Consider the following 15,680-nt stretch of genomic DNA (forward strand, 5'->3'; position numbering starts at 1 on the left):
AACAAACTAAAAATTATAATAACTAGAAATTCTTTGGTAACTCCCCACTAACTAAAAGACAGTCTGCTTGCAGCAAACATTACACCTTTTTCAGGTTTTGCTGGCAGGAAAACGATCTGTCTGCCGGCATTAAATCAAATCATCATGATTAAAGATCCTTAGACATTAAGCCTGTCTTGTCACTTACTTTGCTGAAGTATTCAAAAATGTGAAATCCAGGTGGTAGCTGGGTAGAGTCTTGGATCTCGGTCTTTAGGTACTGCTCTAGAGTAGCAGCCAGATGCCCCAGGCCTTCTTTCATTTCTTCCCTGAGTTCCTGAACATCTGAAAGTGTGACAGAGAGGGAGACATTTGTGAGAGGCAATAAAAAGCAGGCCATTGAGTGAGGGGAAATTAATATATCTTTCAACATATACCGTAGGTTAAGTATGAGGAAACAAAATAAATCACTTGTTGTGTTTATCCATAAAAATTTGTGCAGGTGCTTGAAAATAATGTACCGAAAATAGGAGTTCTTAGGAGTAAAACAGATGTTAAAACAGATGGCAAGTGTCAAATGAGTAAATCATTTTCCAAGTCATGTTTATATCTGACAGTGTTATAAAGCTAATGGTTTGCCTGTTTCCCCTGAACTACCCTATTAAATGCTGGGCTATTACTGATATTGCCAGAACATGAATTCTGCTGTTACTTCATCCTGTTAAGAAAAGTACATAAGTTCTATGTTAAACATTATTATTTCTTGAAGGATTAGTTCATTCAATAATGTGATATGAAAAATGGGGAAAAGGATAGGCTTCCGATATTCAAGCATGTATGGAATGCCACAAAGTTTAAACAGAGTAATTCCCACCAAGTTTAACTTTTTAGTGTGCTTGTTGAAACGACCATGTTACTGTTAACATAAAAATAATAATAACAATAATGGTATTGCCAGATCCTACACAGCCCTACACAAAGTCCTATGGCACTGCTGTGTGTAAAGCTAATTACACACGGATCAACTTGCAGCCTGATTATTATCTGACTTTAGTCTGTCGGACAATAATCAGGCATGTGTACGCGTGCAAACAACTTGATGAACAACAGGCGGTTTGCCTGATCCAACTGTTGGATCTATGTTGGTCAGATATCATGCAGTTGGTGCATGTGTACAAGTTGTTTGAAAGACTTGTACATGTTTTGAATGTGTAGTCCGTCAGACCTCTTGCGTGTGCAGTTTGTTAATTGAGTTGGTTGTTTAGCCGTCTAGGTGTGTGGCCATACAGGTCATGTGGTTGGTCAGGTTGTGAGGTTTCTCATGTGGTTGTGTGCATGTTGGACGTGTGTGTGAGCCTTAAGGGGGGGCTATTGTGATCCTCAGATTAGCTGTACTTCCAGGCATAGAGGTTTGCTTCTCCTTATCATATACCAGGCCCTGCAGAAGTCACAGTTTGATCATGATAGCTGATAGTGATTCAAGGCTCACATAACCCCAGACCATCTTTTAGAAAACATTGCTACAAGATTGTGTGTGTAATATCCAGGATGAAGCCTTACATGGTCTTTTTCAAGCAATTACAGCATTTCTATAAATATGCTCATATTAAATGGTCCAATCTCGCTCTTACCTATAAATTATCTTTTTTTTAAGTTACACCAGCAGGTGCCGGCCATGCACAGTAGAAATCTATGCCTTGTTTAGAGCATCTTATCTCTGCCAGGGTGTGTCCCCGCTCTTCGCAGTCTAGCTGTGATCACGCTGCTGCCACTACACTCGGCTATTCAATGAAAGTGAGCTCTGTGTGGCACTTAGCAGCCAATTAAATTGTCTCCTGATCCTGTTATCGCTGTGAGCCAATCACATTGATCACTTTGCCAAAATAGCATTTAGGGGTCTGGTCCTTAAACATTTAGTAGAATGTGGTAAATTATTCAGGGTACACACTTATACATTATTTTTTCTTGCCTTTTGTTGAAAAAAAAAATAGTCAATATTATTAATTACCTTATTACCATTATAGTTCCTCTTTAAGAGGCCAGAGCAGTACTGTCCTGCATCAGTTAAACTGGCAGTGAAATTATAAAGCAGAAAACCCACATAAAAATGGTGTTCAAAACATACTTTGTGCTGTTTTCTGTTTGTAAAACAACAAAAAAAATACATGTAACAAGAAAACGTGCGCCTTTCCACTGTCTGGCAGCACATCTGGAGACGGATAACAAAGAAACTATCATGAAAATTAAAAAAAAATGCAAAATACATACATATAAATGTACATTTCGCCCAGAGTAAAATGTACTTTAAATGTATTTTTTTCTGTGCTGTTGTCACTTACAGTAGATAGTAAAAATCTGTCAGATCTGACTAGTTATGGGCTAGTTTATCTCCTCATGTGGCAATCTCAGTTATTTATTTATTTACAAAAGCACTTAAACTGCAGTTGCTTAGTCCAACTGCCAAAATACAGTATAATTTTGTTATAGTTAACACCAAGGGACCAGGAAAAGTGGTTTACTATATTAGAAATTTACTATATCAGATATTGTCCTAGAAATGGCCCAGCATGCGCTGGTACATTCTCTGCTGCAAAGGACCAACTCCTCCCAGTGGAGGTACAGTACAAGCACTTCCACATGTGGTGGACTACAAGGTTAAGTATGCCTTAGGGCTGCATAACCAGGCTAGACAAATTGCTGGTACAGTATCCAGGTCTCCTTAAAAATTCACTAAATAGAGGCAGCCATACGCTTCCCAGGAGTGGCTCCGATACCTCCGTGGGTGGGACTTGCAGCACATGTCCTGCAAAACTTTCTGCTCTTTTGAGTCAATCATGAAGCAATCTTCAAAATCCAGTCAATCATCATAAGTCATTCGCATCTGTAATGCGAGTGGCTCAGATACCTCCGCGGTCGGTATTTAGCACTCTCCTCTCCCCTTAGTTTTGCAGCCAGTAGGCCCGCTCTGATCTGCACTTACTAGTGAAAGTAGCCTGTACTGCACTCCACACATTACCAGGAGCATCATCGCTAACAAGGGAAGAGATACCCAGGAGTGTGTACATTCCCGTGGGAGGACTGTGACTATACGTTTACTGGTGATTGCAAAGTGGAAGTGGTAACGTTGCATCCTCTTTTGTTTACATTAACATTATTCCTCATTTTCACCAGGCTGCTTATTTGTACAGTATTGTACTGTACATCCTTCCCCGATGCCATTGTTCTTGTTTTACAAATGTTATCACGCATCAACTCACTTGCAACCAGCCTGAAGAGAGCAGCTGACCATGGGTTTCAACCTGACATATGACGCATGCACCATCCACTTTTTTCTATATCCATAGTCAGCATCACCCAGGGCCAAAAAACATGTTTGCTATAACAGAAGTTTTATTATATCAAAGTTTACTATAACAGGTGTTGCTCCCATAGACTTATAATGTAGATTGGCCAAGACCTGGAAAAGTAGTTTACTATATCTGAATGTTTACTATACCAGAGTTTATTATAATGAGATTATACTGTAGTGTACAAACGTGTAGGAAAGCTGGCTGACTTATTTGTATAGATCCTTTACAGGGATTGCTTTTGTAAAGAATAAAAGGTAATACTGAGTATCTCGCATGAAGAGATGGACTAGTAAAACATCTGTCAGGTCTGTCAGTTTTACACTACCTATTGTGACATCAACATAGGAGAAAAGTAATTTATGGTACATTTACTCTGAGACAAATGTACATTTCACATGTACACATTTTAAACATTTTCACGATAGTGCTCCGTCCCATAGTACTTTGCAAAAATATATAAATGCTATACACATTAAACCCAACATAGTTTCTCCATAAAATGCAAGGGCTTCATAAGGGGAACTATAGATTCAAAGTGCAATATGTTACAGAAGTGCACAGAACATCAGCAAACAGCTCAGCACAGAGTTGTGGGACTGCTCTGCATTATTATTATTGGTCTGTGTTTACTCCCCCTAAACCCTGACTGAACTGAAAATGTTGTAAAGATATATGTAATCATCAAAGGGCTCTAATGTTTCCCTTGCCTAACGTGTGTCTTTGTGGTAGGTGGTATTTTTTAGTTAGGTCCATGAATATTTGGACAGAGGTAACTTTTTTTTTTCTAATGCTGGCTCTGTACCCACAATAAATTTGAAATGAAAACTCAAATGCAGTTAAAGTGCAGACTTTGAGCTTTAACTCAGTGGGGTGAACAAAACAATTGCATAAAAATGTGAGGCAACTAAAGCTTATTTTTAACACAATCCCTTTATTTCAGGGGCTCAAAAGTAATTGGACAAATTAAATAACTGAAAATGTTCATTTCTAATACTTGGTTGAAAACCCTTTGCTGGCAATGATAGCCTGAAGTTTTGAACTCATGAACATCACTACATGCTGGGTCTCCTCCTTCTTAATGCTCTTCCGGGCCTTTACTGCAGCAGCTTTCAGTTGCTGTTTGTGGGACTTTCTGGACGAAGTTTAGTCTTTAACACGTGAAATGCATGCTCAGTTTAATAAAACAATGCTGCTTTAATAAACTCTGTGACTGAGGTGCCTGGCTCTTCTACTGACCACATATGCTATTCCTCCGTTTTGGCAGATGAAGCAGGATCAAACCTGCGAAACGCGTTGCATTGTCTCCCAGAGTATGTACATAAACTTGTTGTATTTGACAAATACATTGGCAATTTTTGTGTCTGCTTGGAGGAGGTAAGTCCACCACTGCCGCCTCATGTTTTAAACTTTTTTAGATTATTTTATCCTTTTGGCTCTTCTGTATCCTTACTACACTCACCAAATGTGTCACTCACCAAGGAGCTTGCAATCGAAATCCCTGCCTTCATGTCACTAACTGTCCATAGAGGAACTTATAATGTAATCTCTGTCATCACTTCACTAGCTGTCCTCAGAGAAGCTTACAATCTAATCCCTGCCATGTTGGGGGGGTTTAGGATGCTGTCGGCCCAGTGGCAGCTGGTAATAGTGGGCCTTGGGTGGTAAAAAGTACAAATCCGGCCCTGGTTGACAGCAGAAGTAACGTATCTTCGGACAGGGTCATAAACACCCCAGACACAAAAACAAGCACGCGCGCGTAGACACACACACACACACACACCCATATCCATGCCAATATACAAGATGGACTGAGAAATGTGTTCTAATTGATGAACCACACCTTTCCTGATACAGTCCCAGTGAGCCTGGAGCTGCACGAGACCCCAGAGCATGCAAGCCGCATAGTGCCCGGTATCGGCACGCCTATAGCTGCAATGTTATGGTCCCCGGCCATGTACCAGAAATTCGCACCAGTGTTAGCTGGACCCCGAATTACGTATCCCCCCCCCAAGCTTCTACGAGGGGGAATAGCACTGAACGCCACCAGAAATTTCAGAAGCAGCGGAGTGTGCCATCGTTCGGTTCACCCGTGTCCAACTACCCAGCGTAGTAACATGTACGCCCTGAACAAGCATATGCAGATCAGGTGTTTCTGACATTATTGTCAGATGTGACGAGATTAGCCGCATGCTTGCTTCCTCGTGTTATTCAGACACTACTGCAGCCAAATAAATCAGCAGGGCAGCCAGACAACTGGTATTAATAAAAATAAAAAAATAAATATGGCAGGCTCCATATTATTCTCACGTGAGTTGTCTTTTAAATAATGAAGTAAGGATGAAGTTATCAACTCTGAACCTGCAAACAGTTAAAGGACACTTGAAGTGAGAGGGTTATGGAGGTTGCCATATTTAATTTTAAGCAATACCAGTTGCCTGGCTGTCCTGCTGATACACTGTATCTTTTAGCCATAGACCCTGAACAAGCATGCAGCAGATCAGGTGTTTCTGACATTTTTGTCAAATTTAACAATATTAGTTTCAAGCTTGTTTCTGGTGTGATTCAGATACTACTGCAGTCAAAAAGATCAGCAGATCTTCCAGACAACTGGCATGGTTTAAACAGAAAAAAATATGTCAGCTTCCATTTACGTCTCGCTTCAGGTTCCCTTTAATATCAGTGGCAGCTCTCATTACAATTTCAATCACAGCCTATATGATTGTCTGATAAGTTTAGAAAAAAATATGCTAACCTAGAAAAACTTACGTGATTGCAAATCATGTATTGAATACAGTTCTCCAGAGGAACAAGCAGGATTCTCAAGCTATGCAATGACAGAAGGAAAGTGAAACAAAATGATTGATTAATAATGGTATTGTATAGAACTATTCACAAGCATTTCTTACATTTTAAGGCAACTACACATCTGCCCAGTATCATTACTATAGCTGGGCCTGCAACCTTAAAAACACAAACCACTCAAACACACATATAAATGCAAACTGAAAGACATAGGAGTTAAGAATATATGGACGATAGGAGATAGAAAGCATTACAATGGTAGCAAGACATACAATTACAATGTGGCTTGTAAAAATGCTAAAGTGCAATAATGCTATGAAATGAGAATACAATAACAAGGCTGCACATTACTATGGATTACTACTTCTCATACAATAGTGTGGCTGGCAGCAGCCCTTACACATTAAGATCCATGGGTTCAAAAACATGGTGCTGATGCAAGTGTTCCCCAAAAGTGGGGAGAAAAGTCCCTGCCTCTTATAGTCCGAATACAGGGAATGAGGCTTTGCCGGCGCCCAAATTACCCTCTGATCACCGCTAAAACAGTAATTCATACTACAGTCTATGGTGGCGCCCAGATGTCCGCCGTCCTTTTTACCTGTCTTGTTACGTCTCATAAATTGGAATAGCAAATTACAGGGCAAGGACACTGAAAGGAAACAACAAACTTTCAAACAGGTTATTAATGACTTCTGTAGAATGGACAATCGTTATGCGAATAAATTCTTAAAAAGGCCAGCATGGAAAAGTAATTTAATTTTGGACATGATAAAGTGTAAAAGGAATGCCTTTAGTGTTCAAAAGTATGAGGGGATTGCATCTACATTAAAGAAATATAACAGAAACTGTAAAATGTAAATCAGACTAGCAAAACTGAAAGCTCAAAAAACGTCGCTAGTAATCTAAAGTCAAATCCCAAAAAGTTTGATCATATAGGACTTTGAAAAGATCAGTCGCAGAACTTGATCATGGATGATCAAGCAAAAGCTGAAATTTCAAATGCATACTTTGGTTTTATCTTTACCAAGGTAATGCCCTTGTCTCATAATACAGCTCTAAGTTGTTCCCAGTGTACCTCAATCAGTATGCATTGTCTCACACACCAAGGCGTGCATGCATGTTCAAAGTGTACATGAACTTAAAAAAATAAAAATATTGACCTCAGTCTACACAAGACTTAGCGAGTCCCTGAACAGTTTAACCACTTGACCACTGAGGGTTTTTTACCCCTTTAGGACCAGAGCAATTTTCACCTGTCAGCGCTCCTCCCATTCTTTCGCCAATAACTTAATCACTACTAATCAGAACAAAATGTATCTATGTACAGTGGGTTGCAAAAGTATTCGGCCCCCTTGAAGTTTTCCACATTTTGTCACATTACTGCCACAAACACGCATCAATTTTATTGGAATTCCACGTGAAAGACCAATACAAAGTGGTGTACACGTGAGAAGTGGATCAAAAATCATACATCATTCCAAATAAATAACTGCAAAGTGGGGTGTGCGTAATTATTCAGCCCCCTGAGTCAATACTTTGTAGAACCACCTTTTGCTGAAATTACAGCTGCCAGTCTTTTAGGGTATGTCTCTACCAGCTTTGCACATCTAGAGACTGAAATCCTTGCCCATTCTTTTCTTTTTTTTTTTTTTTTTTGGTCACTGTGTGTTGCATAAGCTGCTGATTCTGAAAGTCAATGTATATTGAACAAGCACTGAAAAAGCTGCCGGAGTTGGAAAGCCACTATGCAGTGAATAAGCTGCTGGAGTCAGTACAATTGAATAAGCTGCTGGAGTTTATAAGCCATTGTGCACTGAATAGGTCGCTGAGTCTGTAAACCATATGCATTGAACAGACTGCCAGTGTCTGAAAGACACTGCATCTAAGAAGCTGCTAAGTCTGTACGTTATAGTGTATTGAATAAGACTGCCAGAGTCTGAAAGCCGCTGTGTATTGAATAAACCGCTGGAGCCTGAGATCTCTGTACATTTTGCTGGAGCTCGCAAGGTACTATGACATTGTGTGCAGAAGAAGCTGCTTGAGTTACTGAGCGTTTAAATAAGTTGACTGGGTCTATATGTCATTTGTGCATTGAATAGGCTTCTGAGGCTTGTAAGTTAATAGGCACAGAAGAAGCTGCTTGAGACTATATGTCACTGCGCACTGAATAGGCTTCTGAGGAATATAAGTCACTTGGCACAGAAGAAGTTGCTGGAGTCCAAAATCTTGGTTCAGTTAAAAAATGGTATGTCCATGTCTATGTACATCATTGTTCACTGAACAGGCTGAGTGAATGAATGAGCCTGATAATTAATGAGCATTGAATTGTTTTGAGCCTTGTGTTCGGTGTAAATTCACCTTCACCTCCATCTCTCCTCCACGACAATTTATAACGACCCTGAGCCTTGTGTTGTACGGTGCAAATTCACCTTTGCCTCCATCTCTCCTCCACTATAATCAATAACGACCCTGACCACGTTACAGGGTCACCTGACTATTCTGGGGAAGGTGCACTGGTATATACATCTGCAAATAGTGCTAATCTTCCAGACCCAATACGTGTTGAAAATTACAGTCTTTCTCCTTTTAGCTGGGGATGGCAACAAATACCAGAAACAGACTGAAGAGTAGCCAACAAGAGAAGGGCCTGGGGAACTACGGCTTCAGATCAGCACCACAAGAGGATCTACCCAACGAGATGACGACAAAATCAGAGGAAACACGGGTCACACAAAATCCAATATTAGAACAAGCTCCACGGTCTCCTACAGGTCTCCCTTTGGGAGCACATGGTGCAGTGACTCCGAAAGAAATAAATACACACATTAGGCGAATAAATGACTTCTGTAATCTGCTTAGTCCAAGAGGCCAAGAGTCAGCAAAAAAGAAAGATGTACATATTGGGGAGCAGAAAGGGCTTCCTTAGGAGAATCAAACGCAAAGCGAGAAGGACAAAGACACAGGGTCAGAAAATAAAAGCATGCTGGGAGGTGATAGTGTGTCAGAATCCAAATTAAGAGAAATTTTGGCGGAATTCTCTAAAGGAATCCAACACACCATGGTGGAAACAGTGCAATCGGCAATTAAAGAAGCTGTGTCAGAAGAAATTAAACCGTTGAGAGACGCAATAACAGCCTTACTTGAGAGGATGGAAGTCTTAGAAAAGGAAGTGGAAGCTCTCAGGCCGAAAGCCAAGGAACTGTCGGATAATGTATTAAAGCATGAACAATCGATTTGGGAACTTAACTGCAAAATGGATGACCTTGAAAATCAGGGGAGGAGAAACAACATTAAAGTGAGAGGGATTCCAGCTACCATTCCTCAACAGGATCTTCCAATGATTCTACAAAAAATCTTTAATGGTTTGTTAGATAATGAGAAGGCGGTAAATATAGAGGTGGACCGAGTACATCGGATTGGTAAAGAGAAAGTCACCAGACAAGGAACATATCGTGATGTTTTATGCAGAGTTCACTTCTTTCAAATTAAAGAACAATTGATCAAAGCAGCTAGGGCAAAAGGTGTAATAAAAATGGAAAACTTCAATGTGGAGCTCTTTCAAGATGTTTCACAAAGAACGATTATGCGAAGAAGGCTTTTAAAACCAATCTTGGATAGGGTAATACAGAAAGGAGGACGCTACAGATGGGGATTTCCCCTTTCAGTAAATATTACAATAAAGGGCAAATCGTTCTTGATTAAGGATGGTGACCCCCTGGACCAGATCTCCCAGATCCTTGAGCTTACAGACTTTCGCATAGAGGAATGGTTGTCGCCAAAAAATAAGGTTCTGCAAGCTACTCAAGGGCCGCACAGCTTAGGCTTAATGGAGGGTGCTTTAGTTCCGATTGGAAGGGGAGCTGTCCCTGCCATCTAGCAGATGGGTCTTAGGCTCTGCTGTCGCACTAGAAGATGTGCGCCAGCATTGGTGTCCGTGGGACACGGGTTGACAGATTTAGTCGATCAATTTATGATCAACCCTTTAGTGTTGGATCTAGAATGGGGATGAGTGGTGGTGTATGCATGTGTGAGTGTTTGGTGGGTCTTCCTCCGAGTCCTCCCCTTCATTTTTTTTTTTAATGCACTTTACAAATAAAGATGGATATTTTAAGGATTGAATCCCTAAATGTAAGGGGTGCTAATTCGGGGCTTAAAAGAGGGAGAATAATAGATGAACTGCTGCGAAATAAGATAGACATAGGTTTTTTGCAAGAGACACACTTTAAAGAAGGAAAAATCCCTAAAATTATTAATAAAAAATATGGTAATTGGATTAATAATGCCAACCCTAGAAAGAAGGCAGGTGGAGTCTCTATTGTGATTAGTTCCAATCTAGACTTTAAGACAGATCATATCTTCAGAGACCCGGAAGGAAGATTCCTTGTAGTGCTGGGTAGGGTCAGGGGCACACAGATTACCTTAGCCAACCTATATGCCCCTAATCGGGGTCAGGTCAGGGTGATAATGGAGTTCCTGGATTTGGTCAAATGCAGAGGGAAAGGAAGGATTATAATAGGAGGGGATTTTAATTTGGCGACAGACCCCGTTTTGGATAGCACTGGTGAGTCGATAAGTATATCAAAGAGGGACAGAACCAGGTATAATGACACGGTGAGACATCATAAACTATTGGATGCTTGGCGAATACTCAACTTAGGGGTAAGAGACTATACATATTATTCCAAAACCCATAATATGTTCTCAAGGTTAGACTTCTTTTTGGTTCCCCAGGACCAGGTCCAATTGATAATTGATGCAGAAATTGGGGTTAGGTCCTTATCAGACCATGCCCCAGTGAGAATTACTATAAACGGTTTTGGGGGGACAGCACAAACTAAATCTTGGAGCTTGGCTACAGATCTATTAACAGATGAAAATGTTAAAGTAGAAATTCGCACTACTATTATGGAGTTTTATAAAATTAACCGCACACCTGGTATGTCGGAAAAACTACTTTGGGATACCCTTAAATGTGTGCTTAGGGGTATATTTATGAAGTTTAGTGGAAGGAGGAGAAAGGAAAGAAAAGAAAAGATTGATAAATTACTACATGACTTAAATGAGGTAGAAAACCAACATAAAAAAAAACCCAAATAGGTCAACATGGGACAACCTGATCAGTGTCAGGGGGGAGCTTAATAATCTACTGGATTCACGTTGTCTTAGACAATATAGGACAATAAGAAAAAAATATCACCTTGAAAAGAATAGATCGGGGAAAGTATTAGCAAATTTGCTCAAAAAGGACCACAGTTCTAATTTTATTGAAAAAATCTGCGACGAAAATGGGACTATACAATTCGCAACACATAAGATAGGGTCTGTTTTCGCACAGTTTTATCAGAAACTATATAATCTGTCAGAGACCAAAGAGGACTCGAAGAGTAAAGCACTCGAGAAGCTTGTGGCCATGCAAGTCCTAGATAAAAAAACTAGTGAGATTCTTGAGGCCCCTATACAGGAGAAGGAGTTTGTTGAAGCAGTAAGAAGCTTGACAGATGGCAAATGCCCAGGACCAGATGGTTTTCCGGTAGAATTTTTTAAGCTTTTTTCAAACTCCTTAGCTCCGCATTTTTGTACATTGGTGAATGATAAGGGGGGTGGTGGGACTTTTTCAGATAGAGCTAATGAGGCTACAATTTCCCTAATACCAAAAGAAGGTAAATCTCTTATGGCGTGTGAAGATTTTCGTCCAATATCAATTATGAATTGTGATGTCAAAATATATTCCAGGATCTTAGCTGCAAGACTGGGTGAAATAACGGACCTGGTTCTGGGGAATCAACAGGCTGGCTTTCGAAAACAAAGACATGTTAAAGACAACATCTATACGGCTATTAATGTGGTGAATGGTTGTAAATTGAGTAATAAAGAAGCAATATTAGCCACTATCGATGCAGAAAAAGCCTTTGATAGGGTATCTAGGGGTTTTATATTTGATGTTCTTAAGAGGATTGGCCTGGGTCCCTGTTTTGTTGACAGAATAATAAATTTGTACTCCAATCAATCAGCAAGAGTCAAGATAAATGGCTGTCTATCGGAGAGCTTTAGATTAACTAATGGAGTTCGGCAAGGATGCCCCCTCTCTCCAGTGCTGTTCAATTTGAGTCTAGAGCCCCTAATCAGAGCTATCCAAGGGGATCCCTTTATAGAGGGGATAGTAAATGAAGGGGAGGAAATAAAATTGATAGCTTACGCTGATGATATACTCCTCACTTTGACCAATCCACGGGTCTCTATGAAACACTGTATGAAATGGTTCACTCAGTTTGGGATGGCTACTAATTTTAAAATTAATGAACAAAAATCTATAATTCTTGATTTGGGTTGCTCCCCTGGAACCAAGAAAGCTATTCAGGACAGTATAAATTTTTGTTGGGACAGTCACTCAATCAAATATTTGGGTGTAAGAATTTGCGCTGAATCAAGAGATTTATATAGAGCCAATTATGGGGACATAGTAGTAGTATGTAGGGAAGCATTGAGAACCTGGGATCTCCCTTTTTTTAATGTTATTGGTAGAATAGCAATTGTAAAGATGAAGATATTGCCTAGATTACTGTTTCTGTTACAGTGTCTGCCCCTGTCCCTACCCAGCAAATGGTTTCAAGAATGGAACAAGATGTTCCAAAATTTTATATGGGCAAGGTCACGGCGTAGGATAGCATTCTCTATTACTTCAAGGGGTAAGGATCTCGGGGGTATGGCAGTTCCAGACATCTACAGATATTATACTAGTATTCATCTAGCTCGTGTGCTGGATTGGAGAATAAATGAGGACAATAGATTATGGGTAAGAATGGAGGGAAGCTGCCTCCGCCGAGACCTTCTCCTTTCCTGGATTCCAGCTCAGATACGAGCTGCTCTGTTGGTTCCTTCCCATCCCCTTATTCAACCTACGGTATCAATTTTAGCTAAAGTAATTGAGAGATGGCGACATTTTGATGGAATATCCCCACTGATATCAATTGTAAATAATCCAGATTTTGGACCAACTAAAGACAAGGCTTGGTGTAAGGCTAATCATCTTCCTATGGATATGAGACTTATAGACTTGGTAGGTAATAGTGAACTAGCCATCTCTCCCTTACTTGATTCCCATAAAATTGATTATTTCGTTGCTGTACAACTAAAGAGTTACTGGAAGAATTTGGAGAGAAAGGAGGGTGTTATTAGCAACAAAGTAAACAATTTTGAAAGATGGTTCCTATTAAAACAAAGGCCACCGAGGACTCTCTCAAACATTTATAAAGTGCTGGATGCCACCCTCCATGGGGTCCTCCCATGATACTGTGACAGTTGGGAAAAATGTGAAGGAATTAAAATGAATGGAGAATTATGGGCTAGAGTTTTTAAAAAAATCTGGAGTATATCGGACACCTATATTCAGCTTGCCCAATATAAATTAATAGCCAGATGGTACCTGTCGCCAGTTCGTATGTTCAGATACGGCTTAGCTGTCGATGAAACCTGCTGGAACTGCGGACGGGATTCAGGTACCTTCTTGCATATGATGTGGAGCTGCCCTGTGGTGGTGGGCTTCTGGAAAGGAGTGGAGGAATTTTGTTCCGGGTACTTAATCCCTGGGGTTACATTAGATGTAAACTGGGCAATTTTTGGGATTAAAGATACAAAAGAAGCAGAAGGTGGTCCTGAGCAAAAACTATTGGTAGATTTGGGGGTAAGCTTAGCTAGAAAGCTTATTATTAAAAAAATGGAAAAATCCAGAACCACTCTCCCTTGGAGAATGGAAAAAGGATATTATAGCATTTCTAAATAATAGAGTTTGGATAGGAGAAGATGATGTGACTGAAAGGTCTAATGCTACTTGTTGGGTTGTTATGAAACAGATTTGGGAGAAGAGTGTTGTCTGACTTCCGTATACCTCTTTGTTTTTGTAAGGAGGAGGAGAGGACCTAGAAGTGTCTGAGTTTTTTGGGGGGAAGTATATGGAGGATGTATGAGGTATGTATGGGGTGTGGTAGGTGGGATGTCTGAGTGAACAGTAATCTGTCATTACGTTGTATTGTTTTACTATATTTCTAATAATTTTCTAATTCAAATAAGATTACTAAATAAAAGATATGGCAAACCATGATGCAACAAATTACCCAACAAGAGAAGGTGCTGATGAAGCTAAGTTCTGGTTGGGATATGGCGTATTATCGCTGCTGAGAGTTTGCAAAAAAAAAAAAAAAAAGAAATCCTTGCCCATTCTTCTTTGCAAAACAGATCCAGCTCAGTCAGATAAGATGGACAGCGTTTGTGAACAGCAGTTTTCAGATCTTGCCGCAGATTCTCGATTGGATTTAGATCTGAACTTTGACTGGGCCATTCTAACACATAGATATGTTTTGTTTTAAACCATTCCATTGTTGCCCTGGCTTTATGTTTAGGGTCATTGTCCTGCTGGAAGGTGAACCTCCGCCCCAGTCTTTTGCAGTCTCCAAGAGGTTTTCTTCCAAGTTTGCCCTGTATTTGGCTCCATCCATCTTCCCATCAACTCTGACCAGATTCCCTGTCCCTGCTGAAGAAATGCACCCCCCGAGCATGATGCTGCCACCACCATATTTGACAGTGGGGATGGTGTGTTCAGAGTGATGTGCAGTGTTAGTTTTCCGCCACACATAGCGTTTTGCATTTTGGCCAAAAAGTTCCATTTTGGTCTCTTCTGACCAGAGCACCTTCTTCCACATGTTTGCGGTGTCCCCCACATGGCTTGTAACAATCTGCAAACGGGACTTCTTATGCTTTCTGTTAACAATGCCTTTCTTCTCGCCACTCTTCCATAAAGGCCAACTTTGTACAGTGCATGACTAATAGTTGTTCTATGGACAGAGTCTCCCACCTGAGCTGTAGATCTCTGCAGCTTGTCCAGAGTCACCATTGGCCTCTTGACTGCATTTCTGATCAGCGCTTTCCTTGTTCGGCCTGTGAGTTTAGGTGGATGGCCTTGTCTTGGTAGGTTTACAGTTGTGCCATACTCCTTCCATTTCTGAATGATCGCTTGAACAGTGCTCCGTGGGATGTTCAAGGCTTTGGAAATCTATTTGTAGCCTAAGCCTGCTTTAAATTTCTCAATAACTTTATCCCTGACCTGTCTGGTGTGTTCTTTGGACTTCACGGTGTTGTTGCTTCCAATATTCTCTTAGACAACCTCTGAGGCCCTCACAGAGCAGCTGTATTTGTACTGACATTAGATTACACACAGGTGCACTCTATTTAGTCATTAGCACTCATCAGGCAATGTCTATAGGCAACTGACTGCACTCAGACCAAAGGGGGCCGAATAATTATGCACACACCACTTTGCAGTTATTTATTTGTAAAAAAATGTTTGGAATCATGTATGATTTTCGTTCCACTTCTCACGTGTACACCACTTTGTGTTGGTCTTTCATGTGGAATTCCAATAAAATTGATTCATGTTTGTGGCAGTAATATGACAAAATGTGGAAAACTTCAAGGGGGCCGAATACTTTTGCAACCCACTGTATGTATCTATATCTTGTTTTTTCGCCACCAATTAGGCTTTCTTTGGGAGGTACA

The 15,680-nt window shown here is 40.4% G+C and overlaps 1 protein-coding gene across 3 annotated transcripts in view; it reads right to left on the reverse strand.

The window, feature by feature from the left end:
* SMYD3 (SET and MYND domain containing 3) overlaps positions 1–15,680 on the reverse strand; it is a 437,216-nt gene that overhangs the window by 385,877 nt on the left and 35,659 nt on the right. For all 3 annotated transcript variants that reach the window (XM_068232068.1, XM_068232066.1, XM_068232067.1), the window contains exons 4-5: positions 6,096–6,153; positions 188–324 (exon numbers count right to left, since the gene is read on the reverse strand). In XM_068232068.1, coding sequence (XP_068088169.1) covers positions 188–324; positions 6,096–6,153 — 195 coding nt within the window. The remainder of the gene's footprint in view (positions 1–187; positions 325–6,095; positions 6,154–15,680) is intronic.

This window comes from Hyperolius riggenbachi, chromosome 4 (genome assembly GCF_040937935.1).
Source record: "Hyperolius riggenbachi isolate aHypRig1 chromosome 4, aHypRig1.pri, whole genome shotgun sequence".
Taxonomy (NCBI): domain Eukaryota; kingdom Metazoa; phylum Chordata; class Amphibia; order Anura; family Hyperoliidae; genus Hyperolius; species Hyperolius riggenbachi.